Source organism: Pongo pygmaeus, chromosome 5 (assembly GCF_028885625.2).
Source record: "Pongo pygmaeus isolate AG05252 chromosome 5, NHGRI_mPonPyg2-v2.0_pri, whole genome shotgun sequence".
Classification (NCBI taxonomy): Eukaryota; Metazoa; Chordata; class Mammalia; order Primates; family Hominidae; genus Pongo; species Pongo pygmaeus.
Window position 1 is genome coordinate 160,274,276 of NC_072378.2, and position 24,181 is coordinate 160,298,456.

General features: G+C 44.5%; 2 protein-coding genes, 1 non-coding gene and 1 pseudogene across 6 annotated transcripts in view; 1 reads left to right on the top strand and 3 right to left on the bottom strand.

Annotated features, from left to right (window-relative positions):
- The window catches only part of SOD2 (superoxide dismutase 2), a 46,631-nt gene extending 23,387 nt beyond the window's left edge, over window positions 1-23,244 (bottom strand). The window contains exon 1 of the mRNA XM_054492277.2: window positions 23,080-23,244. Within this exon, the coding sequence (XP_054348252.1) occupies window positions 23,080-23,171 (92 nt within the window). The 5' untranslated portion in view covers window positions 23,172-23,244. The remainder of the gene's footprint in view (window positions 1-23,079) is intronic.
- Window positions 6,564-23,130, bottom strand: LOC134739767 (heterogeneous nuclear ribonucleoprotein H2-like; annotated as a pseudogene).
- Window positions 16,248-16,370, bottom strand: LOC129039786 (U4atac minor spliceosomal RNA). Its single transcript, XR_008503485.1, has one exon. It is a non-coding gene; the product is annotated as a U4atac minor spliceosomal RNA (small nuclear RNA).
- Window positions 22,789-24,181, top strand: part of WTAP (WT1 associated protein) — a 29,418-nt gene continuing 28,025 nt past the window's right edge. The window contains exon 1 of one of the 4 annotated variants that reach the window (XM_054492271.2): window positions 22,789-23,147. The gene's annotated coding sequence lies outside the window, so the exon portion shown is untranslated. Of the gene's footprint in view, window positions 23,148-23,281; window positions 23,504-24,181 lie in introns of those variants that run through there. The other 3 variants (XM_054492275.2, XM_054492272.2, XM_054492276.2) reach the window with 3 other exon arrangements.

A 24,181-nucleotide genomic window follows, 5' to 3' on the forward strand; every position in this document is an offset into this window, starting at 1 on the left:
TGTTGGCCAGGCTGGTCTCAACCTCCCAACCTCAGATGATCTGCCCACCTCTGCGGCCTCCCAAAGTGCTGGGAATACAGGTGTGAGCCACCCTGCCCAGCCTATAAACAATTTTTAAAAAACTCAGCCAGCAGCAATACAGGGAGACTCTATCTCTCAAAAAAAAAAAAAAAAAAGAAAGAAAGAAAGAAAAAAAAAGCCAGGCATGGTGGTGTGTGCCTGTAGTCCCAGTTACTGAGAGGCTGAGGTGGGAGGATCACTTGAGCCCAGAAGGCAGAGGATGCAGTATGTTGTGATGGCACCACTGCAGTCCAGCCTGGGCGACAGAGCGAGACCCTATCTCAAAAAAAAAAAAAAAAGCTGGATGTTGTGGTATTTGCCTATAGTCCCAGCTACTCAGGAGGCTAAGGTAGGACTGCTTAATCCCAGGGGTTCGAGGCTGCAGTGAGCTCTGATTGCACCACTGCACTCCAGTCCGGCCAACAGTGAGACCTCATCTTTAAAAAAAATGGCTTCTGGCCGGGCATGGTGGCTCACGCCGGTAATCCCAGCACTTTGGGAGGCCAAGGCAGGCGGATCACCTGAGGTTGGGAGTTCGAGACCAGCCTAACCAACATGGAGAAACCCTGTCTCTACAAAAAATACAAAATTAGCCAGGCGTGGTGGTGCATGCCTGTAATCCCAGCTACTTGGGAGGCTGAGGCAGAAGAATAGCTTGAACCTGGGAGGCGGAGGTTGCAGTGGGCCGAGATTGCACCATTGCACTCCAGCCTGGGCGACAAGAGCAAAGGGCTTCTGTTTTTGTATGTATGTATGGAAATTCTGTTGTGTGTGTTTCAAGGAGTGGACAAAGAAAGCAGCTTACTACATGCAAGTTGAGGCTTTACCTCTTTTTTTTTTTTAAAGGAAGATTTAACAAGTTTCACTTAGTACAATACTTCTAAATGGAAATCACAAGGAAAGATTTAAACCAAAACCTCAGAATTCCATACAAATGAGATGACGAAACTCCTAAAGTATTAGTATTACATCTTAAAATTGTCCCATATCTTAAAAAAAAAGTAAAAGTGTACACTCGAGTGTACACTCACATGCCTTACAGGATATTAAACCAAAAAGCTAGAATTAACAAACATGCCAAATGTTTTCACATTGAATCGCATACACAGCCCCTATATTTGACGTGCATCCAAAATTTTCAATGTATTTGTGGGGTATAAGAGCAACATTTAACATAAGTGAAACTGCATCAACCTAAATATGCTTACTGCTTAGGTACACTCTTACAACATAACTAACTTGAAGAAAGCTGAAAATTTTTTTAATAGTTATGGTCAATACTGAACTTTGTTATGTCCTAGATGAATGTTTCAGTGTTCAAAATTACTGAGCTCAAAGTTTTAAAATAATCTTCCACTTTTACAGTAAGCATGTGACACAAGCCTGTAATGCAAAACTGTTAAACTTTTGTTTTCTTTAAAAAGGAAAGGCTGGGCATGGTGGCTCACGACAGTAATCCCGGCACTTTGGGAAGCTGAGGCGTGCAGATCATGAGGTCAAGAGATCGAGATCATCCTGGCCAACACGGTGAAACCCCATCTCTACTAAAAATACAAAAATTAGGAGAGGCGGATCCAAGATGGCCGAATAGGAACAGCTCCAGTCTACAGCTCCCAGCGTTAGCGATGCAGAAGACGGGTGATTTCTGCATTTCCAACTGAGGTACCGGGTTCATCTCACTGGGGCTTGTCGGAAAGTAGGTGCAGGGCACTGAGTGTGAGCCGAAGCAGGGCCAGGCATTGCCTCACCCGGGAAGTGCAAGGGATCAGGGAATTCACTTTCATAGCCAAGTAAACCTGTGACAGACGGCACCTGGAAAATCGGTTCACTCCCACCCTAATACTGCGCTTTTCCAATGGTCTTAGCAAACAGCACACCAGGAGATTACATCCTGTGCCTGGCTCAGAGGGTCCCACGCCCATGGAGCCTTGTTCACTGCTAGCACAGCAGCCTGAGATCGAACTCCAAGGCAGCAGTGAGGCTGGGGGAGGGGTGCCCGCCATTGCCAAGGCTTGAGTAGGTAAACAAAGTGGCCAGGAAGCTCAAAGTGGTGGAGCCCACTGCAGCTCAAGGAGGCCTGCCTGCCTCTGTAGACTCCACCTCTGGGGGCAGGGCATAGCTGAACAAAAGGCAACAGAAACCTCTGCACACTTCAATGTCCCTGTCTGACAGCTTTGAAGAGAGTAGTGGTTCTCCCAGCACGGAGTTTGAGATCTGAGAACAGACAGACCGCCTCCTCAAGTTGGTCCCTGACCCCCGAGTAGCCTAACTGGGAGGTATCCCCCAGTAGGGGCAGACTGACACCTCACACGGCCAGGTACCCCTCTGAGAGGAAACCTCCAGAGGAACGATCAGGCAGCAACATTTGCTGTTAAGCAATATTCGCTGTTCTGCAGCCTCCACTGCTGATTCCCAGGCAGACAGGGTTTAGAGTGGACCTCCAGCAAACTCCAACAGACCTGCAGCTGAGGGTCCTGTTAGAAGGAAAACTAACAAACAGAAAGGACATCCACACCAAAACCCCATCTGTACGTCACCATCATCAAAGAACAAAGGTAGATAAAACCACAAAGATGGGGAAAAAACAGAGCAGAAAAGCTGAAAATTCTAAAAATCAGAGCGCCTCTCCTCCTCCAAAGGAACACAGCTCCTCACCAGCAATGGAACAAAGCTGGACAGAGAATGACTTTGACGAGGTAAGAGAAGAAGGCTTCAGACGATCAAACTTCTCCGAGCTAAAGAAGGAAGTTTGAACCCATCGCAAAGAAGTTAAAAACATTGAAAAAAGATTAGATGAATGGCTAACTAGAATAACCAATGCAGAGAAGTCCTTAAAGGACCTGATGGAGCTGAAAACCATGGCACGAGAACTACGTGACGAATGCACAAGCTTCAGTAGCCGATTTGATCAACTGGAAGAAAGGGTATCAGTGATTGAAGGTCAAATGAATGAAATGAAGCGAGAAGAGAAGTTTAGAGAAAAAAGAGTAAAAAGAAACAAACAAAGCCTCCAAGAAATATGGGATTATGTGACAAGACCAAATCTATGTCTGATTGGTGTACCTGAAAGTGACGGGGAGAATGGAACCAAGTTGGAAAACGCTCTGCAGCATATTATCCAGGAGAACTTCCCCAACCTAGCAAGGCAGGCCAACATTCAAATGCAGGAAATACAGAGAACGCCACAAAGATACTCCTCGAGAAGAGCAACTCCAAGACACATAATTGTCAGATTCGCCAAAGTTGAAATGAAGCAAAAAATGTTAAGGGCAGCCAGAGAGAAAGGTCGGGTTACCCACAAAGGGAAGCCCATCAGACTAACAGCAGATCTCTCGGCAGAAACTCTACAAGCCAGAAGAGAGTGGGGGCCAATATTCAACGTTCTTAAAGAAAAGAATTTTCAACCCAGAATTTCATATCCAGCCAAACTAAGCTTCATAAGTGAAGGAGAAATAAAATCCATTACAGACAAGCAAATGCTGAGAGATTTTGTCACCACCAGGCCTGCCCTACAAGAGCTCCTGAAGGAAGCACTAAACATAGAAAGGAACAACTGGTACCAGCCACTGCAAAAACATGCCAAATTGTAAAGACCATCGATGCCAGGAAGAAACTGCATCAACTAATGAGCAAAATAACCAGCAAACATCATAATGACAGGATCAAATTCACACATAACAATATTAACCTTAAATGTAAATGGGCTAAATGCTCCAATTAAAAGACACAGACTGGCAAATTGGATAGAGTCAAGACCCATCAGTCTGCTGTATTCAGGAAACCCATCTCACATGCAGAGACACACATAGGCTCAAAATAAAGGGATGGAGGAAGATCTACCACGCAAATGGAATACCAAAAAAGGCAGGGGTTGCAATCCTAGTCTCTGATAAAACAGACTTTAAATCAACAAAGATCAAAAGAGACAAAGAAGGCCATTACATAATGGTAAAGGGATCAATTCAACAAGAAGAGCTAACTATCCTTAATATATATGCACCCAATACAGGAGCACCCAGATTCATAAAGCAAGTCCTTAGAGACCTACAAAGAGACTTATCAACTCCCACACAATAATAATGGGAGACTTTAACACCCCACTGTCAACATTAGACAGATCAACGAGACAGAAAGTTAACAAGGATATCCAGGAATGGAATTCAGCTCTGCACCAAGCGGACCTAATAGACATCCACAGAACTCTCCACCCCAAATCAACAGAATATACATTCTTCTCAGCACCACATTGCACTTATTCCAAAATTGGCCACATAGTTGGAAGTAAAGCACTCCTCAGCAAATGTAAAAGAACAGAAATTATAACAAACTGTCTCTCAGACCACAGTGCAATCAAACTAGAACTCAGGATTAAGAAACTCACTCAAAACCACTCAACTACATGGAAACTGAACAACCTGCTCCTGAATGACTACTGGGTACATAATGAGATGAAGACAAAAATAAAGATGTTCTTTGAAACCAACAAGAACAAAGACACAACATACCAGAATCTCTGGGACACATTTAAAGCAGTGTGTAGAGAGAAATTTATAGCACTAAATGCCCACAAGAGAAAGCAGGAAAGATCTAAAATTGACACCCTAACATCACAATTAAAAGAACTAGAGAAGCAAGAGCAAACATATTCAAAAACTAGCAGAAGGCAAGAAATAACTAAGATCAGAGCAGAACTGAAGGAGACAGAGACACAAAAAACCTTTCAAAAAAATCAATGACTCCAGGAGCTGGTTTTCTGAAAAGATCACAATTGATAGACCGCTAGCAAGACTAATAAAAAAGAAAGAGAGAAGAATCAAATAGACGCAATAAAAAATGATAAAGGAGATATCACCACCGATCCCACAGAAATACAAACTACCATCAGAGAATACTATAAACACCTGTACGCAAATAAACTAGAAAATATAGAAGAAATGGATAAATTCCTGGACACATACACCCTCCCAGGACTAAACCACGAAGAAGTTGAATCTCTGAGTAGACCAATAACAGGCTCTGAAATTGAGGCAATAATTAATAGCTTACCAACCAAAAAAAGTCCAGGACTAGATGGATTCACAGCCAAATTCTACCAGAGGTACAAGGAGGAGCTGGTACCATTCCTTCTGGAACTATTCCAATCAACAAAAAAAGAGGGAATCCTCCCTAACTCATTTTATGAGGCCAGCATCATCCTGATACCAAAGCCGGGCAGAGACACAACAAAAAAAGAGAATTTTAGACCAATATCCCTGATGAACATCGATGCAACAATCCTCAATAAAATACTGGCAAACCGAATCCAGCAGCACATCAGAAGTTTATCCACCATGATCAAGTGGGCGTCATCCCTGGGATGCAAGGCTGGTTCAACATACGCAAACCAATAAACATAATCCAGCATATAAACAGAACCAAAGACAAAAACCACATGATTATCTCAACAGATGCAGAAAAGGCCTTGGACAAAATTCAACAGCCCTTCATGCTAAAAACTCTCAATAAATTAGGTATTGATGGGACGTATCTCAAAATAATAAGAGCTATTTATGACAAACCCACAGCCAATATCATACTGAATGGGCAAAAATTGGAAGCATTCCCTTTGAAAACTGGCACAAGACAGGGATGCCCTCTCTCACCTCTCTTATTCAACACAGTGTTGGAAGTTCTGTCCAGGGCAATCAGGCAGGAGAAAGAAATAAAGGGTATTCAATTAGGAAAAGAGGAAGTCAAATTGTCCCTGTTTGCAGATGACATGATTGTATATCTAGAAAACCCCACTGTCTCAGCCCAAAATCTCCTTAAGCTGATAAGCAACTTCAGCAAAGTCTCAGGATACAAAATCAATGTGCAAAAATCACAAGCATTCTTATACATCAATAACAGACAAACAGCTAAATCATCAGTGAACTCCCATTCACAATTGCTTCAAAAAGAATAAAATACCTAGGAATCCAATTTACAAGGGATGTGAACGACCCCTTCAAGGAGAACTACAAATCATTGCTCAGTGAAATAAAAGAGGACACAAACAAATGGAAGAACATTCCACGCTCATGGATAGGAAGAATCAATATCGTGAAAATGGCCATGCTGCCCAAGGTAATTTATAGATTCAATGCCATCCCCATCAAGCTACCAATGACTTTCTTCACAGAATTAGAAAAAACTACTTTAAAGTTCACATGGAACCAAAAAAAAGCCCACATTGCCAAGTCAATCCTAAGGCAAAAGAACAAAGCTGGAGGCATCACGCTACCTGACTTCAAACTATACTACAAGGCTACAGTAACCAAAACAGCATGGTACTGATACCAAAACAGAGATATAGACCAATGGAACAGAACAGAGCCCTCAGAAATAACACCGCACATCTACAACTATCTGATCTTTGACAAACCTGACAAAAACAAGAAATGGGGAAAGGATTCCCTATTTAACAAATGGTGCTGGGAAAACTGGCTAGCCATATGTAGAAAGCTGAAACTGGATCCCTTCCTTACACCTTATACAAAAATTAATTGAAGATGGATTAAAGACTTAAATGTTAGACCTAAAACCATAAAAACCCTAGAAGAAAACCTAAGCAATACCATTCAGGACATAGGCATGGGCAAGGACTTCATGTCTAAAACACCAAAAGCAATGGCAATAAAAGCCAAAATTGACAAATGGGATCTAATTAAACTAAAGACCTTCTGCACAGCAAAAGAAACTACCATCAGAGTGAACAGGCAACCTACAGAATGGGAGAAAATTTTTGCAATCTACTCATCTGAAAAAGGGCTAATATCCAGAATCTACAATGAACTCAAACAAATTTACAAGAAAAAAACAAACAACCCCATCAAAAAGTGGGCAAAGGATATGAACAGACACTTCCCCAAAGAAGACATTTATGCAGCCAACAGACACATGAAAAAATGCTCATCATCACTGGCCATCAGAGAAATGCAAATCAAAACCACAATGAGATATCATTTCACACCAGTAAGAATGGCAATCATTAAAAAGTCAGGAAACAACAGGTGCTGGAGAGGATGTGGAGAAATAGGAACACTTTTACACTGGTGGTGGGACTCTAAACTAGTTCAACCATTGTGGAAGACAGTGTGGTGATTCCTCAGGGATCTAGAAGTAGAAATAACATTTGACCCAGCCATCCCATTACTAGGTATATACCCAAAGGAATATAAATCATGTTGCTATAAAGACACATGCACACGTATGTTTATTGTGGCACTACTCACAATAGCAAAGACTTGGAACCAACCCAAATGTCCAACAATGATAGACTGGATTAAGAAAATGTGGCACATATACACCATGGAATACTATGCAGCCATAAAAAATGATGAGTTCATGTCCTTTGTAGGGACATGGATGAAGCTGGAAACCATCATTCTCAGCAAACTATCCCAAGGACAAAAAACCAAACACCACATGTTCTCACTCATAGGTGGGAATTGAACAACTGAACTTGGACACATGAAGAGGAACATCACACACTGGGGCCTGTTGTGGGGTGGGGGGGAGGGGGGTGGGATAGCATTAGGAGATATACCTAATGTAAATGACGAGTTAATGGGTGTAGTACACCAACATGGCACATGTATACATATGTAACGAACCTGCACGTTGTGCATATGTACCCTAGAACTGAAAGTATAAATGCATATACATATATATATAAATACAAAAGTTAGCTGGGCATGGTGGCACGTGCCTATAGTCCCAGCTACTGGGAGGCTGAGGCAGGAGAAATCACTTGAACCTGGGAGGCGGAAGTTGCAGTGAGCCAAGATCGTGCCACTGCACTCCAACCTGGCGACAGAGTGAGACTCTGTCTCAAAAAAAGAAGAGAAAGAAAGAAGACAGAGAAGCTGACCAAGGGTGATCAGAATAAATTATATTTCCCATTTACCCATCACACTGGATGTACTAGACATCCCTCCCATTCTATTCAACTCCCATAAATGCACTGCTTTTATATCTGGAGTAGCCTCTTTAGTGCTCCTTCTCTACCTAACCAAGGTTTGACTTACAGTCACTGGAGTTTTCCTCCAGAACGTGGTCATATCCACTCATACTGCTCTGATCACCCTAACCACCTCCATAACCACCACTTGCACTGCTCTGACCACCACAACCACCACTCACACTGCTCTGACCTCCATAACCACCTCTGTAACCACCACTCAGCTGCTCTGACCACCATAACCACCTCCATAACCACCAGTCACACTGCTCTGACCACCAAAACCACCACTCATACTGCTCTGATCACCATAACCACCACTCAGCTGCTCTGACCTCCATAACCACCACTCACACTGCTCTGACCTCCATAACCACCTCCGTAACCACCACTCAGCTGCTCTGACCACCATAACCACCTCCATAACCACCAGTCACACTGCTCTGACCACCAAAACCACCACTCATACTGCTCTGATCACCATAACCACCACTCAGCTGCTCTGACCTCCATAACCACCACTCACACTGCTCGGACCACCATAACCTCCTCCATAACCACCACTCAGCTGCATAACTAGACTGGTTGGATAAGCCCATCTCTCCCATCATTTGGCTACCATAAGCACCACCACTTGCCCCTGCTGTAGAGTCAAGAAAAGTTCTACATAGCTGTGTTCATAAACCCCCCTACTTGTTCCTGCAGCATTTAAAAAGATCTCCATGTACCTGTGCTGCATATTAGCTTTGTCTTTTGCCATAGCTACCACTGCCATCTTTGTGAGCAGCAAACTCAACATCTGCCCTACCAGTAAACTCTGTCATCGGGTCCAATTTCAATATGTACTCTCACGTGGTTAAGAGGTGAATAGAAATGATAACATTCTTAGTGGCTCTGTAAGGTAAACCCCTCGTGTGTACACAGTGCCCTGTGGTGCTCTGGAAACTGGACCCACTATCTCCCTATCTATGATCAGACATTCCTGAAAAACAGTAATTGCAGTCTTTTCCAAATCTATCAGACCTAAAGCCATATCCATCATCACAGCCACAATAGTCATCACAGTCTCTATACCCTCCACCATAGGGACCCTGCCTCATCCTTTCAAACCCAGCTCCTCTGCCAATGCTATTATACCCTCGGCCAGCCCCTGGCCTATCACTGGGACCTGGCCACTGCACAGCCATGAGCTTCTGACAGGGATCACAGTAGGTATGAACTTCAGCTTGGCTATTCTAGAAGATTTCAATGTACCTGTGCCCTATTCTTTCCCTGTGTTTCTTCAACGCCGTCTCAGCTATCTCCTGCGAAGCCAACGGCACAAAGGCTTCCCCTGTGCTTCTGCCCTGAAAGTCCACTCACAGTGTTATCCCATTTGGCACAATTTCCAACCCTGAAAAGAAATGAACAATCTCTTCCTTGGACAGCCAAATGGAAGTCCTCTAAGCCAGACGAAGCCATCGTTGGCAGTATCAGGACTATTCAGACCTGTGTGCTTCGATACCCAATCCATTTCAACACTATTAGACTTGAATACTTCAACGTGTCTGTGTCCCATGGTTTCTCTGTCTTTAAAGCCAGTTCGCTTCATCTGCAGATTCAAGTTCAACAAATGCTTCACCACTTGGTCTGCCTTCTCTGGTGTAGATGAAACAAATACCTGATGTGCCATTTTGTATTTTGCAATCAGAGAAGTGCATCACTTCATCAGCTGAGCAGGACCAGGGTAGGCCCTGGACCTTCACCACGAACCCCTCCCTGCCTTCCGTGCTCAGCATCGTGGCGACTGTTGAGCTCTTGGTGGCAAGTTTGGCGGAATGCAATTTTGGTGTAGTGGGCAATTATCCTCCTTCTGCCTTCAAATGGGCTATAGCAAGATGACAACCAGAACTACTTGTGCTCACATAAGCAAGTGACCACATGAGCACACCGGCTTTACCTCTTATCTCTGCTGCCATCTAACTTCTCTGTGCCTCTGCTGTCCCATCTGTCACACGAGACTAATACAGGCCCTCACTTCCCTAGATGTCGGGTTGTGAGGACCAAAGAAACATCATTCCCCATCTCTTTCTCTGCCTATACCTTTTCCTCTTATTTTTTTCCCCTCCAGAAACCCAATGAGCTTGGACTTCCCTGAGTCCCACACTGGTTGACATATTACATATGGATTCTTCCCTCCAAGGGAAGATGAGCCTAGTTTCCATCGGGAACAGACCAGCACATTCCATCAGTCCCTTCTCCTGACTGTACATTCCCTACTTCACTCTCCAGGCAGGGCCTGGGTAGTGAACTTTTAAGAACCAACACTGATTTGACTTCCACCAGCAGGCTCAGCAGCACAGCCTCTAGATGTTTTGCTCTTGTTTCATCGCCAGGCGGTGCTCTTTCCCAGGGTACTATAAAGCAATTCCTGTTTTTCACTTTGCTGAAAATGTGTGCCAAATGACTGCAATTCTGTGTGCCCAGATTATGATAAGCCTACCCTGGTGTCCTGCCTAATTAATCACATCACAGCCCATTGGCATTTTCATCAGAAGCCTTTGCTTGAGTGGATGGGGGCAGGCTGCAGATTCCTCTCTGTTGTCTGGCTGGAGTAGAGCAGTTACTGTCTGAAGGTTTTCTGTCTTGGTAGACTGCCTCCTTTCCTGGACCTTTAGTTATACATAAGAGGCTTTTGCTGGCAGCTATTTTTGTCTGTGCTTGTTGATGTTTACAGATTGCTGGCTTCTGGGATGTATGAGGCAAAAATGAAACACAGGGAGTCACTCCTGTGTCAGTCCTTGGGTCCTGAAGTCCATAGCCAGTTTGCCTTTCAGTCTTCTTCTGCTTGTTTTACATATAATATTCAGGATTTTTAGCCGTACTTGGTGACAGGAACATGGAAAAGTATGTCTAGTCCATTTTCCCAGGAGTGGAAATTTCCCAGAATTATGTTTAGAAAAGGCTTGTTGTGTAGGAGACAGTTTTGATGGAAAGCAAAGATGAGTGGCAGAGGACCAACTGGGGGGCCACTGTTAGTCGACAACAAAAGCTGAAGACCTGGATTGGCCAGTGGTACTGGGACCCAAATGAGTGGGATAGAGAAAACTATTTAGAGATTTAGAAAAACAGGGAAGAGCAACAAAAACAAGTCTAACAGGAAGTCAGTGTAGTCCACAGTAGAACCATTGCTTAAGGCCCAGTGCTCTCCTCTGGCAGAAGAACGGATTTACAGTTTGTCAAGTCATGTAGTTTTTGAATGGACTTTCTCCTGTCCTAGTGGGTCTTCAATTTGTGGGGAACAAAAAACTGTCCTTTTAAAAACTCAAGAGATTTGACTGAAGGTTCGACCAAACAGGATCTTACTGTTGCATCCATAAGGTTAAACACAATTAGCAAGCAACAGAGGCAAACAGAATAGTATTTTGAAAAGTTCTGAAAATAGGCCAGGCATGGCGGCTCACGCCTGTAATCTAACACTTTGGGAGGCCAAGGTGGGAGGGTCACTTGAGCCCAGGAGTTTGAGACCAGCCTGGGCAACATGGTGAGACTCCATCTCCATAAAAAATGCAAAAATTAGCTGGGTATGGTAGTTCACACCTGTAGTCCCAGCTACTTGGGGGGCTGAGGTGGGAGTATCGCTTGAGCCCAGGAGGTGTAGGCTGCAGTGAACTGAGATCACACCACCAGTCTCCAGCCTGGGCAACAGAGCTAGACCCTGTCTCAAGGAAAAAAAAAAAAGTTCTGAAAATAAAATCCTTCAAGACCCTTATATTTTTATTGCAGTTAGCTTTTTGTCTTATAAAAGTTTGGTTTTCTGGAAATGAATAATGACTTTTAAATTTTTGCTTTATTGTGAAACAAGGGCTATGTACATCATAATGTAAAAACAACAACAATAAAGCAAAGTGTCACAGAAAAACCTAGTTTTGCTGGCACCTCTCCATTTTATTTCACTTGTTGATCATGTAAATGCCCTTCCTCTCTAACTAAGTTAGAATGTGTTTGGCTATGGGTAACAGGAATCCTGATGAACAGTCGTTTTAAATATAAGGACATATCTGTTTTACCTAATGAAAAGTACAAGAACTGGCAGTCCCTTGGTGAGTCTGGAAAATTAACAAGGTCATCCCGGACCCAGGGACTTTCCATTCTTGACTCTGAATTCCCAGCAGCCTGCTTTCATTTTCCAACTTGTTGCCTCATCGTCACAAGATGTTTTCTATAGGTGCAAGCATCACAGCCTCTCACAGCCTAGTAAGAGACAAGAAGGAAGGGAGCGGGAAAACATTTCACCTCGTGTGCCTCTCTCAGGAAGGAAAATTTTTCTCAGAAGCCCCGAGAGATTTCCTCTGATCCCAGCCAGAACTGCTCAACTGGCCAACTCTGCCTGCAAGAAGACTGAGCACCATCACTATGTGGTAAAGACCATGATAGCCATGCTTGCCTTAGACCAGGGGTTCTCATCAAGGGCATGACAGGAGGGGGCAGTATTGAAAATATAGAAAGGGACACTTTCAGTTGTCACATAAACAGAGAGGTGCTATTGGCATCTAGTGGGTTGGTCTGGGGATGCTAAATGTCCTAAAATGCACAAAATACTTTTCACACACACACACAAATTGTCTTGTCTAAAATTCCAGTAGCACACCTGTTGAGAAACACTGGCTTACGCCAGCCATAATTCATCTCCTGGCCTGAAGATACTATGACTCAAACACAATTTAGAAGTTCCTAGATTGTGCAAGAGGAGGAACATGGCTCCCAGTAGTGTGTGCCACAATATCCCAGCAGATGTTGGAAGGAGTACAGCAATGCCTAGTCATTCTGGCATGCTAAATCCTTTTCAGAAAGCTGCTATTATTTGTACCAAATGGGCAACTAGGAAAGAATTACAGGGATCAGGACAGGGAAATTACATGCAAAAGGTGCCTTTATTTTTCCTAATGAAGGGATTTTTTTCCAGTAGCTGGACAAGCCTGTTTCCGAGAATAATTGACTCTGAGTTACCCATACCTCTGTTACCTCTGTTGACTAACAGATGCTCCTCACTCCCACCAAGGAGTTCAGAATGTTTAAAACCTAACTCTATCTTTATTTTTTTTACAATTATTATTTTAGAATTAGAGACAGGGTCTCGCTATGTAGCCCAGGAGGGTCTTGAACTCCTGGGTTCAAGGACTTCTCCCACCTCAGTATCGCAAAGTTCCAGGCTTATAGGCATGAGACACTGTGCCTAACCATAAAATTATTATTTTTAATTGACACATAATAACTGTACATATTCTGGAGTACACTGTGATATTTCCATACATATATACAATGTGTAGTGATCAAATCAGGGTAACTGGCACATCTATCACTTCAAATATCTATTATTTCTTTGTGTTGAAAATATTCAAAATCTGCTCTTCTATTTGAAAATATACAATAAATTGTTGGTTATTATAGTTACCCAATGGTGCTGTAGAACACTAGCACTTATTCCTCCCATCTAGCTGGACTCTTGTATCTGTTAATAACCTCTGGCTGTCCCCTCCCTACCCCTACCCTTTCCAGCCTCTAGTAACCACTATTCTACTCTCTACTTCTATGAGATCAACTTTTTTAGCTTTCACGTATCAGTGAGAACATGCAGTATTTCTCTTTCTGTGCTTGGCTTATTTCACTTAATATAATGTCCTCCTGTGGCTAAATAGTATTCATACATATATATATGTATAGATATGTATGTATGTGTATATATATATATACACATATATATATACACACACCACATTTTCTTTTCTTTCTCTCTCCTTTTCTCTTTCTTTCTGGGACAGGGTCTCTCCCCTCTGTCACCCAGGCTGGAATGCAGAGGTGCATTCATAGCTCACCATAGCCTTGAACTCCTGGGCTCATGAAATCTTCTCACCTCAGCCTTCCAAATAGCTGGGACTATAGGCACACACCACCATGCCTGGCTGATTTTTATTTTTCTGTAGAGGCGGGGTCTCACTTTGTTGCCCAGGCTGGTCTCAAACCCTCCTTGAGCAATTCTCCCACTTCTAAATTCCCAGCCTCCTAAAGTGCTGGGATTACAGGTATGAGCCACCATGCCTCGTCATATATACCACATTTTCCTTATCCATTCATCTGTTGATGGACACTTAGGCTGAGTCTTTATCTTGGTTATTGTGAATGGTGCTGCAATATACACGGGAACGCAGATATCTCAACATTTGAATTTCTGAAATAATATTTTAATAATAGTCTAGTAAAAATTATGATAACAATCTACTTAATTTTTTTTTAAAAAACTTAGAATGTCAGAAGTCTTTGTGGTCTGCAGAGAAAATGAAGACTAAACATTATTAGCTTTAATTATAATTTTAAAAATCTAAATGTTCACTAAATCTGAAGGATTAGATACATTGGGTTGATATGTTGCATTGCTGCTCACAGTAAAATCTTGTAAGTCAGTATAAAATCCACTAGATTAGAAAAAGAAAAGTAGGCTAGGAAGTTTGGTTTGGCTTCCCTATCTGTAAAACCACAAAACTCTATGCTTGACACAAACTAAGGTAAATAAATAATGTTTCTTAGGCTAACTGCTAACGGTGAATAGGAGATAACCTGGCATAGAAGAGTAGAAAGAGCATTCCAGACAGAAAGAATGGACTCAGCCGAGGTACTAAATGGTGAAACAGCATGACATGGTCATAGTCACACCAGATGTGAGCTCTTGAGAGCATCGTAGATTAACATTAACATTTTTAACCAACAACTCTGATAATCTCTCCAGGATCCCTGGATTTCTGGGTGCCAATAACAAAAGCTAGACTTACTGTTTTTTTATTTTTCCTCTGTACTTCTGCAATAGATTGAATGTTTGCGTCCACCCAAAATTCATGTTGAAATCTTAACCCCTAATGTGGAGGTAGGTGGTGAGGCTCTTGGACGGTGATTAGGTCACGAAGGTAGGGCCTTCATGAATGAGATCAGTGCCCTTATAAAAGGGATCCCATAGAGCTCTCTTTTCCTGTTTTCACCACATAAGAGATAAGAGAAGTCGGCTGGCACGGTAGCCCATGCCTGTAATCCCAGCACTTTGGGAGGCCGAGGCAGGTGGATCACGAGGTCAGGAGTCCAAGACCAGCCTGGCCAACATGGTGAAACTCTGTCTCTACTATGTCTCTACTCATGTCTCTAGCCGAGCACGGTGGCATGTGCCTGTAATCCCAGCTACTCAGGATGCTGAGGTGGGAAAATCGCTTGAACCAAGGAGGCGGAGGTTGCAGTGAGCCGAGATCGGGAGAGGTGGCTTGTGCCTGTGGTCGCAGCTACTGGAGAGGCTGAGACAGGAGGATCACCTGGGCAAAGGAGGCAGAGTCTGCAGTGAGCCAAGATCGTGCTACCTCACTCTAGCCTGGGCAACAGAGGAACACCCTTTCTCAAAAAAAAAAAAAAAAAAAAAAGTTACAGTCTAAGTATTAGGCTGATGGCAAAGAAGTGGCCAATTCACTTAATCTAACTCACTATTACGGTTTTTTCTTTTCTTTTCTTTTTTTTTTTTGAGACAGTCTTGCTCTGTCTCCCAGGTTGGAGTGCAGTCATGCGACCTTGGCTCACTGCAACCTCCGCCTCCTGGGTTCAAGAGAGTCTCCTGCCTCAGCCTCCCGAGTAGTTGGGATTACAGGTGTGTGCCACCATGCCCGGCTAATTTTTGTATTTTTTAGCAGAGACAGGGTTTCACCATGTTGGCTAGGCTGGTCTCGAACTCCTGACCTCAAGTGATCTGCCCGCCTCAGTCTCCAAAAGTCCTGGGATTACAGGCATGAGACACCATGCCCAGCCTTGCTTTTTTTTTTTTTTTTTTTAAGGGGGGACAGAGTCTCACACCGTCTCCCAGGCTGGAGTGCAGTGGCACGATCTTGGCTCATTGCAACCTCTGCCTCCCGGGTTCAAGTGAATCTCCTGTCTCATCCTCCAGAGTAGCTGGGATTACAGGCGCCCACCACCATGCCCGGCTAAGTTTTGTGTGTATATATATATATATTTTTTAGCAGAGACAGAGTTTCACCATGTTGGCCAGGCTGGTCATGAACTCTTGACCTCAAATGATCCGCCCACCTCGGCCTCCTAGAGTGCTGGGATTACAGGCATAAGCCACTGTGCCCAGCCTGTATGTACTTTTTAATACAGTAATATGTAAATAACTGTGTGTGTATGGGAAAGCTGTTTTTCTTATTCCAAAAATTGCACCAAGGCAAAGCAAAGCTCTAGTTGATTTCGGTGTGTTGTGCAGGAGTTAGCAGTACTGCCCTCACTAGGTACCCATCGGACAGTAGCGCAACCCCAAAAGGATGGTTGTAAGTTAACTTTCATCATGCGTTGATATTTCATTCGAAATGGTGACTTGAAGCTGGTTAGATACTGAAACTGAGACTATAGTATGCCTAACTCAGCTGCTCAATAACTATTTATTGCTTATAGTCTTATGTCTTTTTTATAATAATTATCTTTGCTAGTACTATCAGATTTGCATGACAACCCTTTCTCTTGTATTCTCTGTAAACTGGAGGTTGTCCCACTATTACTGATGCTAAATTTGATGGTTTGGTTCAAATGGTGACCACCAGATGGCTCCACTATACAGGTATATTTTCTTTATCTTTTTTTTTTTTTTTTTTGAGACACTGTCTTGCTGTATTGCCCAGGCTGTAGTGCAATGGCGTGATCTCGGCTCAGTGCAACCTCTGCTCCTGGGTTCAAGCGATTCTCCTGCCTCAACCTCCCGAGGAGCTGGGACTACAGGCACATGCCACTGCACCCGACTAATTTTTTTTTGTATTTTTATTTTATTTTTATTTTTTAATTTTTTTTTTTTGAGACAGAGTCTCGCTCTGTCGCCCAGGCTGGAGTGCAGTGGCACAATCTCAGCTCGCTGCAAGCTTCGCCTCCGGGGTTCACGCCATTCTCCTGCCTCAGCCTCCCGAGTAGCTGGGACCACTGGTGCCCACCACCACGCCTGGCTAATTTTTTGTATTTTTAGTAGAGACGGGGTTTCACCATGTTAGCCAGGATGGTCTCAATCTCCTGACCTCGTGATCTGCCCGCCTTGGCCTCCCAAAGTGCTGGGATTACAGGCGTGAGCCACCGTGCCCAGCTGTTTTATGTATTTATTTATTTTTGAGACGCAGTTTTGCTCTCGTTGCCCAGGCTGGAGTGCAATGGTGCGATCTTGGCTCACCACAACCTCCACCTTCTAGCTTCAAGCAATTCTCCTGCCTCAGCCTCCTGAGTAGCTGGGATTACAGGCATGTGCCACCATGCCTGGCTAATTTTGTATTTTTAGTAGAGATGGGGTTTCTCCACGTTGGTCAGGCTGGTCTCGAACTCCCAACCTCAGGTGATCTGCCTGCCTTGGCCTCCCAAAGTGCTGGGATTACAGGCGTGAGCCACTGCGGCCGACCTTTTTTTGTGTGTGTGTGTTTTTTTTTTTGTATTTTTAGTAGAGATGGGGTTTCACTATGTTGGCCAGGTTGAACTCCTGACCTCATGATCCCCTTGCCTCGGCCTCCCAAAGTGCTGGGATTACAGGCGTGAGCCACCGCACCCAGCCTGTAATTTCTTTTACAATTAGGTAAGAAGCCTGTAGAGTGATACTTTGATGGCATTTCCCAGCAATCTTTCATCTAAAGGTTTTAAAGTCCATTGATAGTCCTTGTCTGAGTCAATTATTTCATTAAGGTTTGCATCATGGTTATTGTCTAATTCTGTATTTTATTCTATACTTATTAGCTAGCATCCTATAGTAAAGAAGAGTTTTTCTTCATCAACTGGGTATAAACCACATTCTTTATTAAAAAAAAAAAAACAGGGTAGTTTGGGAGCAGTGGCCAATGCCTGTACTCCCAGCACTTTGGGAGGTTGAGGTGGGAGCATCACTTGAGCCCAGGAGTTCAAGACCAGCCTGGGCAACATAGCAAGACCCCATCTCTAAAAAAACGCAAAAACACTTAGCCAGGTATGGTGGCGAGCACCCGTAGTCCCAGCTTCTGAGGAGACAGGAGGATCACTTGAGCCCAGGAGGTCAAGACTGCAGTAAGCCATGTTTGTGCCACTGCATTCCAGCCTGGATGACAGAGCAAGACTGTGTCTTAAAAACAAAAACAAATGGAACAAAAAACAAACAGGGTAAATGCTATCTCCCTTTAATAACTAATTTTCAGAGTATCAAATTGGTGTAATAGACACTACCAATGATGCAAAAATAGTTTCCCTCTTCTCATTCTCTCTTCTCTGTACTAGAGAGTAGATTTTTATTTATTCAGTATTTGCAATCAATTGTATTCATTTTCTTTTTGATGCTAAAACTGCCCTAAATTTGGCCCGTGGGAGATCCTTCAAGCTGGCTCCCATGTCTCTAAAATTTATTTTTAAGAGACTGAAAATACAAATGGTAAATGGCCAGAATATACATAAAAACAGAATTCTGACCCATTACCTACAACAACTAGCCCAGTAAACCAACCACTTATCTACCATAAGTGTACTCCCAGCCTGAAAGCCAAACCTGCTATCAACCAGACTTACAGGAAGTCAGACTGTTACTTCTGGTAGCAATCCAGGAAGCTAAATAATAACTTCTATGATAATCAGCTCAAAATGGCCAGGACTTGATTAAAAATTGACAGCTTCCCTAATTTTTGTCCCCACTTCTAGCTTATGACCATCCAGAGAAAGCCAAATATGCTCCTTTAACCAAGACCATAAGATGCCAACTTGTAGTTAGCTTCCAGCTTCCCCATGCCAACAGCTTCCAATCAGGCATACCTGTGAAACCTTTCCTTTTGTCCACTGTAAAGCTTAAAGCTTTCCCACTTCTCTGCATGCCTTTGAACCTCTGCTAAAACATAAGGGATGGTGGCTGACTCCCTTGCTACAGCAAGTTCTCAATCGACTTCGCTTTTCTCATTTGGTTTGCAATAAAATGCATCCTTTATAGTGACACAATTTGATGAATTTTGACAAATGTATACATCCCCATTAACCATGACACAGAACATTTCCATCACCCCCAAAAAGTTCTCCCATTTTCCTTTCCAGACAATTCCTTCTCTCTTCCCTTCCTAGCCAACCACTGATCTGCTGTCTATCACTACGGATTAGTGTTGTTTGTTCTCCTAAATACAGTTGGCATAGCCTCATTGGTCTAAGCACTTCCTTTGCATTCAGGCACAACGAAATACCTGGCTCAACTTGTACCTTTCCTGTCACAGAGCTGGAATCAGCCAGTTCTCCAAAGGAGCTCTGAATCTTTTTAGTGGGAAATGGAATTTAGAAACCAAGATCTCGGTGCTAGATGTGCTCACTGTTACTGTAGGGTGACCATGCCTGTACATCCTGGTTCAGCCAGGACTGTTCCAGTTTTAATCTGAAAGTCCAGCATCAAGAGAAAACCCCTCTTTGTGGCAAACTAGAACAACTGGTTACCCTAGCACTTCTAGGCCCTTTCAGTCCACAGAACTAGGACTTTTTTTTTGCAGTTTAAACTTTTTCTTCTTCTTTTTTTTCTTTTTGATAGGGTCTTATTGCCCAAGCTGGAGTGCAATGGTGAGATCACAGCTCACTGTAACTTTAAACTCCTGGGCTCAATTGGGCCTCTCGCCTCAGCCTCCCAAGCAGCTAGGACTATAGGCACAGGCCACCACCCCTGGCTATTTTATTATTTTGTATTTTGTAGAGACAAGATCTCACTGTGTTGCCCAGGCTGGTCTTGAACTCCTAAGCCACTCTGGCTTCCCAAAGCACTGGGATTACAGGTGTGTGCCACTGCACCCAGCCCTCCAGTTTAAACTCAATGTTACAGACTTTTTTTTTCTGAACTTCTTAAAATTCTTTATATTAGTTTCCACCCCCACCCCTGGATGAATGAACTTCTTAAAAATTGTTTTAAATTTTTTAAAAAATGGAGACGGGGGTCTTGCTATGTTGCCCAGGCTGATCTCAAACTCCTGGACTCTAGTGATCCTCCCACTTTGGCCTACCAAAGTGCTGGGATTACAGGCATCAGCCACCCGGCCCTTTTCTGAACTTCTTTGATCTTGCATTTGTATCTCATTCTCTCATACACTGCAAATCTTTGTATATAGTAACATTAAAATACTTATGTTATCCTACCATATACAGTACATAGTTTCAAAACCACAGTAACAGTGTTACCATTAATCACAAATCAGTGAAGCTGAAAGCTCCTGTGCACTTTTTCATCCTTAGAATACACAGTTGACTCTTGAACAACACTGGTTTGGACTGCCAGGGTCCACCTATATATGGATTTTTTTCACCCCAACACAGATGAAAAATACAGTGGGGCGAGGGACGGTGGCTCACACCTATAATCCCAGCATTTTGGGAGACTAGGTGGGAGGATCACTTGAGCCCAGGAGTTCAAGACCAGCCTAGGCAACATAGCTCTCTACAAAAAACAGAAAAAAATTAGCTAGATGTGCTGGCACATGCCTGTGGTCCCAGCTACTTGGGAGGCTGAGATGGGAGGATTGCTTGAGCCCAGGAACTCAAGGCTGTAGTGAGCCGTGATCGTACCACTGCACTCCAGACTGGACAACAGAGTCAGACCCTGTTCTCAAAAAAGAAAAAAAAAAAAGAAAAGCAAGGGAAGGGAAGGAAGGAAGGGAGGGGGGAAGAGAAAGAGGGAGGGAAGGAAGGAGGGAGGGAGAGGGGGAAGAGAGAAAAAAAGAAACGAAAAAGAAAAGAAAGGGAAGGAAGGAAGAAAACAAAACAGAAGTACAGTGGGATGCAAAACACGCCTATACAAAGAACCAACTTTCCCTATGCTCAGCTCCAGGACTTTAGTATGCAGATTTCTGTATATGCTCGCAGAAGGTTCTAAATCTAATCTCCTGCATATAAGGAAAGACTACACTATCTCAACACAGATTCACTACTAGAGTACTGTGTTCAAAAGCTTGGAGGGGCCAGTGGTGTTGATTCACTCCTGTAACCAACCTCACACCTGACCTCAGGTGATCCGCCTGCAGCACTTTGGGAGGCCAACCTGCAGGCAGATCACCTGAGGTCAGGAGTTCAAGACCCGCCTGGCCAACATGGTGAAACCCCATCTCTACTAAAAATACAAAAATCAGCAGGGGATGGTGGCGCATCCCTGTAATCCCAGCTACTCAGGAGGCTGAGGTGGGAGAATCGCTTGAACCCAGGAAGCAGATGTTGCAGTGAGCTGAGATTGCACCACTGCACTCCAGCCTGGGCAACAAAGCAAGACTGTCTCAAAAAAACCCAAAGAATAATTATTTTTTCTGTGTATCTTAGTTATATTAGTTAAGTTCATTTGCTTCAATTTGCTTTCAACCTTAGGATTTACTTTGTTTCCTTTTTTATTTACTTTTTTGGCTATGTAAAACTAAAAGTTCAAAGACAGAGAAATCTTGTCTCCCCCCCCACTCTTTATAGGTAACTAAAAATTTTAAGTTTCCAGGATATCCTTCCAATTCTTCCCCGAAAATAAGCATATATATATAAATATTCATATTAAATATAAATATATTTTTATATATTTAAGTAAATACATAAAAGCATATATGCTTATTTTTGCTTTTGAATACAGTGAATATTTACTACACTTAAGTATTTCAGTGAATACTTAATATAACCTGAGACTCATTCCAAAGCAACACATGATTATTTTCTGAATCTTTTTAATGGTTGCATTGTGTTCTACTGTATGGATGCACCATTCCCCATCAGTTCCCTATTAATGGATATTTGGGTTATCCCTAACTTTTGCTATGACAAATAGCACTGCAATAACCTTGTATACCTATTGTTTCCATGTGTGGAGCTGCACCTTCAGAATAAGGTTAGAGTTAGAAGTATAACTGCAAGGTATAAGAATAAACACAAGTAATTTTGTACTCCACAGAACTCGAACCATTTTTCCACTCCCACCAGGAAAGGTAATCTCAATGTGTATTTCCATTGTAAGTGAGGTGGAGCGACTTTCTATGTTTAAGGACCATTACGGTATTTTTTCTGAGAATCATCTGTTCATGTCCTTCCCCATTTTCTCCTTTGGTTTTTTGGACTTTTTGTTTTCAATTTTTGAGAGTTCTTGTGATACAAGTTGCAAAGATTTTCTCCAGACGGATCTGATTCACTGGGAATACACTACGACCATCTGGAGTGTACTTTAATCTTATCCTAATAAATCACCTTAACTACAAGACACTCCTTTGGGGATGAACAGGTTTGATAAAGCCGGCTAAGGACAGACCAATCAAAAGAATTACATGCTCTTCTAGTGTTTAGAGACTGTTTCACGTTCTCCAGGTAACACCGCCCTTACTCGGCGGTCCAGATGGCAGTCTTGCTTCAGGGAGTCTACTCCACTTGCAGGACCTCTTTGATGGGGTTCACTAAACCTCACAGGGCCGCCTTCCCCGCGTTCCAGTTAGCAAGGGGCCCTCAGCGCCGCGGACACAGCGCAACCTCAGACGCTAGAGAACAATAGCTCCTCGATGCGTCTCCGGAGATGTCAAGGAGGAACGAACTCAGCGGCCAGGAGACTGCGCCTCACGACTGAAGAGACGGAGGGCATCGGTTTCTAAGTTCTCAAAACTTACAGGTGAGCTTCTGCTAACAGTAAACGCCCGCGGCTCGCCGCCCACGGCCTCTCTCTTGAGGTGGCACCTGGTCCTACGACACGCGGAAGCATCACGGATGAGCGTCGCGAACACAGAGCGGCCAATCACGCGCGGCCTTCGCCCAAATCCCTCCGCACGAGGCAGCCCCACAGCGGCAGGTGGCCCCGGCGAGTACTTCCACCTTCCCTTCCCGTGATGCCCCGGGGCTGACCTCCGACCTCTCTGGTCCGCCCCTCCCTTCGGCCGCTTCCCTTACTGAGCTTGCTGAGCTCCGGGGCCCACGGAGCTCGCGCCAGGCTACTGGGAAAGGACGGGGCGTGTTACCGGGGAGCAGCTGCTCCATTGCGCCTCGAGTCCCCGATCGGGCTAGGCCGGCGGCCTCCCTCCCTTCACCTTTCCTCTCCTGGCGGGGCTCGGCGGCGGGCGAGTGACTGCGGCCACGCCTGAAAGGCGACTCTTCTGTGAGTGGGCCAGAACGCGAACATGGCGGAGCGGGGAGACTGGCGGGAGGCGGGAGGTAGTGGCGCTGGCCTGCGGCGCGTTCGGATCGGCTGTGGGGCGGGGCAGGGCGGAGCGGACCCGTGCGGCGGGGCGGGGCCGGGCGGCGGGGCCTGGTTTCCTCCCTCAGCGCCATTTTGTGGCAGCGAGACCCACAAATAAAGGGGAGCGCTGGGGTTGCGGCGGGACTAGGAGCGCGGCGGGGCCGGCGGCAGAGCTGTCCGGCTGCGCGGTGGCCCGGGGGGCCCGGGCGGCAGGGCAAGCAGCGCGGCCTCGGCCTATGCGACCGGTGGTGCCGGCCCGGCTTCTGCCTGGAGAGGTAGGTGCGGGCCGGCTGGCGGGAGCGGACGCGGGGGACCTCCGCGGCCTGAGGGCTGGCGCGCAGCCGCCCCCGGCGGGTAAGGGGCGGGCAGGGCCCGAAAGGCCACTCGGGCCTGGTGCGGCACCGGTCTCTCGTTATCCGCTCTACCTTCCCGCCTGCGGGGAACACTTCCGCCGCTTCGAGGCCATTTTATCTCCGTTCTCCGTCCTCAAGGCCCGGGGTGAGAGGGGTGCTCCGGCGGCCGGAGAGACCGGCCGCTCACGGAGGCCGGAGGATGCCCTTCCCGGGCTGAGCGGCGGCGCTCGTTTTTTCCTCGCCTCGGTGTCGCCCCCTCCACCTCCCTTGGGCCTCTCCCGAGGACCTGGCGGCACTAACGAGTTCAGCAAGGAAAAAAAGAAACATTCGTTTCCTACATTTCATGTCACGCAGTAGGATGTTACTACGTTCTCTTGTAGACTTCCATTTTTAAATGAGTGTAAGCATTCTGAGGAAAGAAACTGAATTACTGCAGATTTTTGTGAAATCCAAGTCTTACCTTGGATCTCTGTGAGACAGTTACTAGATTTTTTTTCACCGGTTTTCATAAGTCAGTGTACACGTAATGGAAAAGCCCAAGTTCTTGTTTTGATAAGAAAGTCACTTGGTTGTTTGATCCCAAAGGATTAGCTTAACATT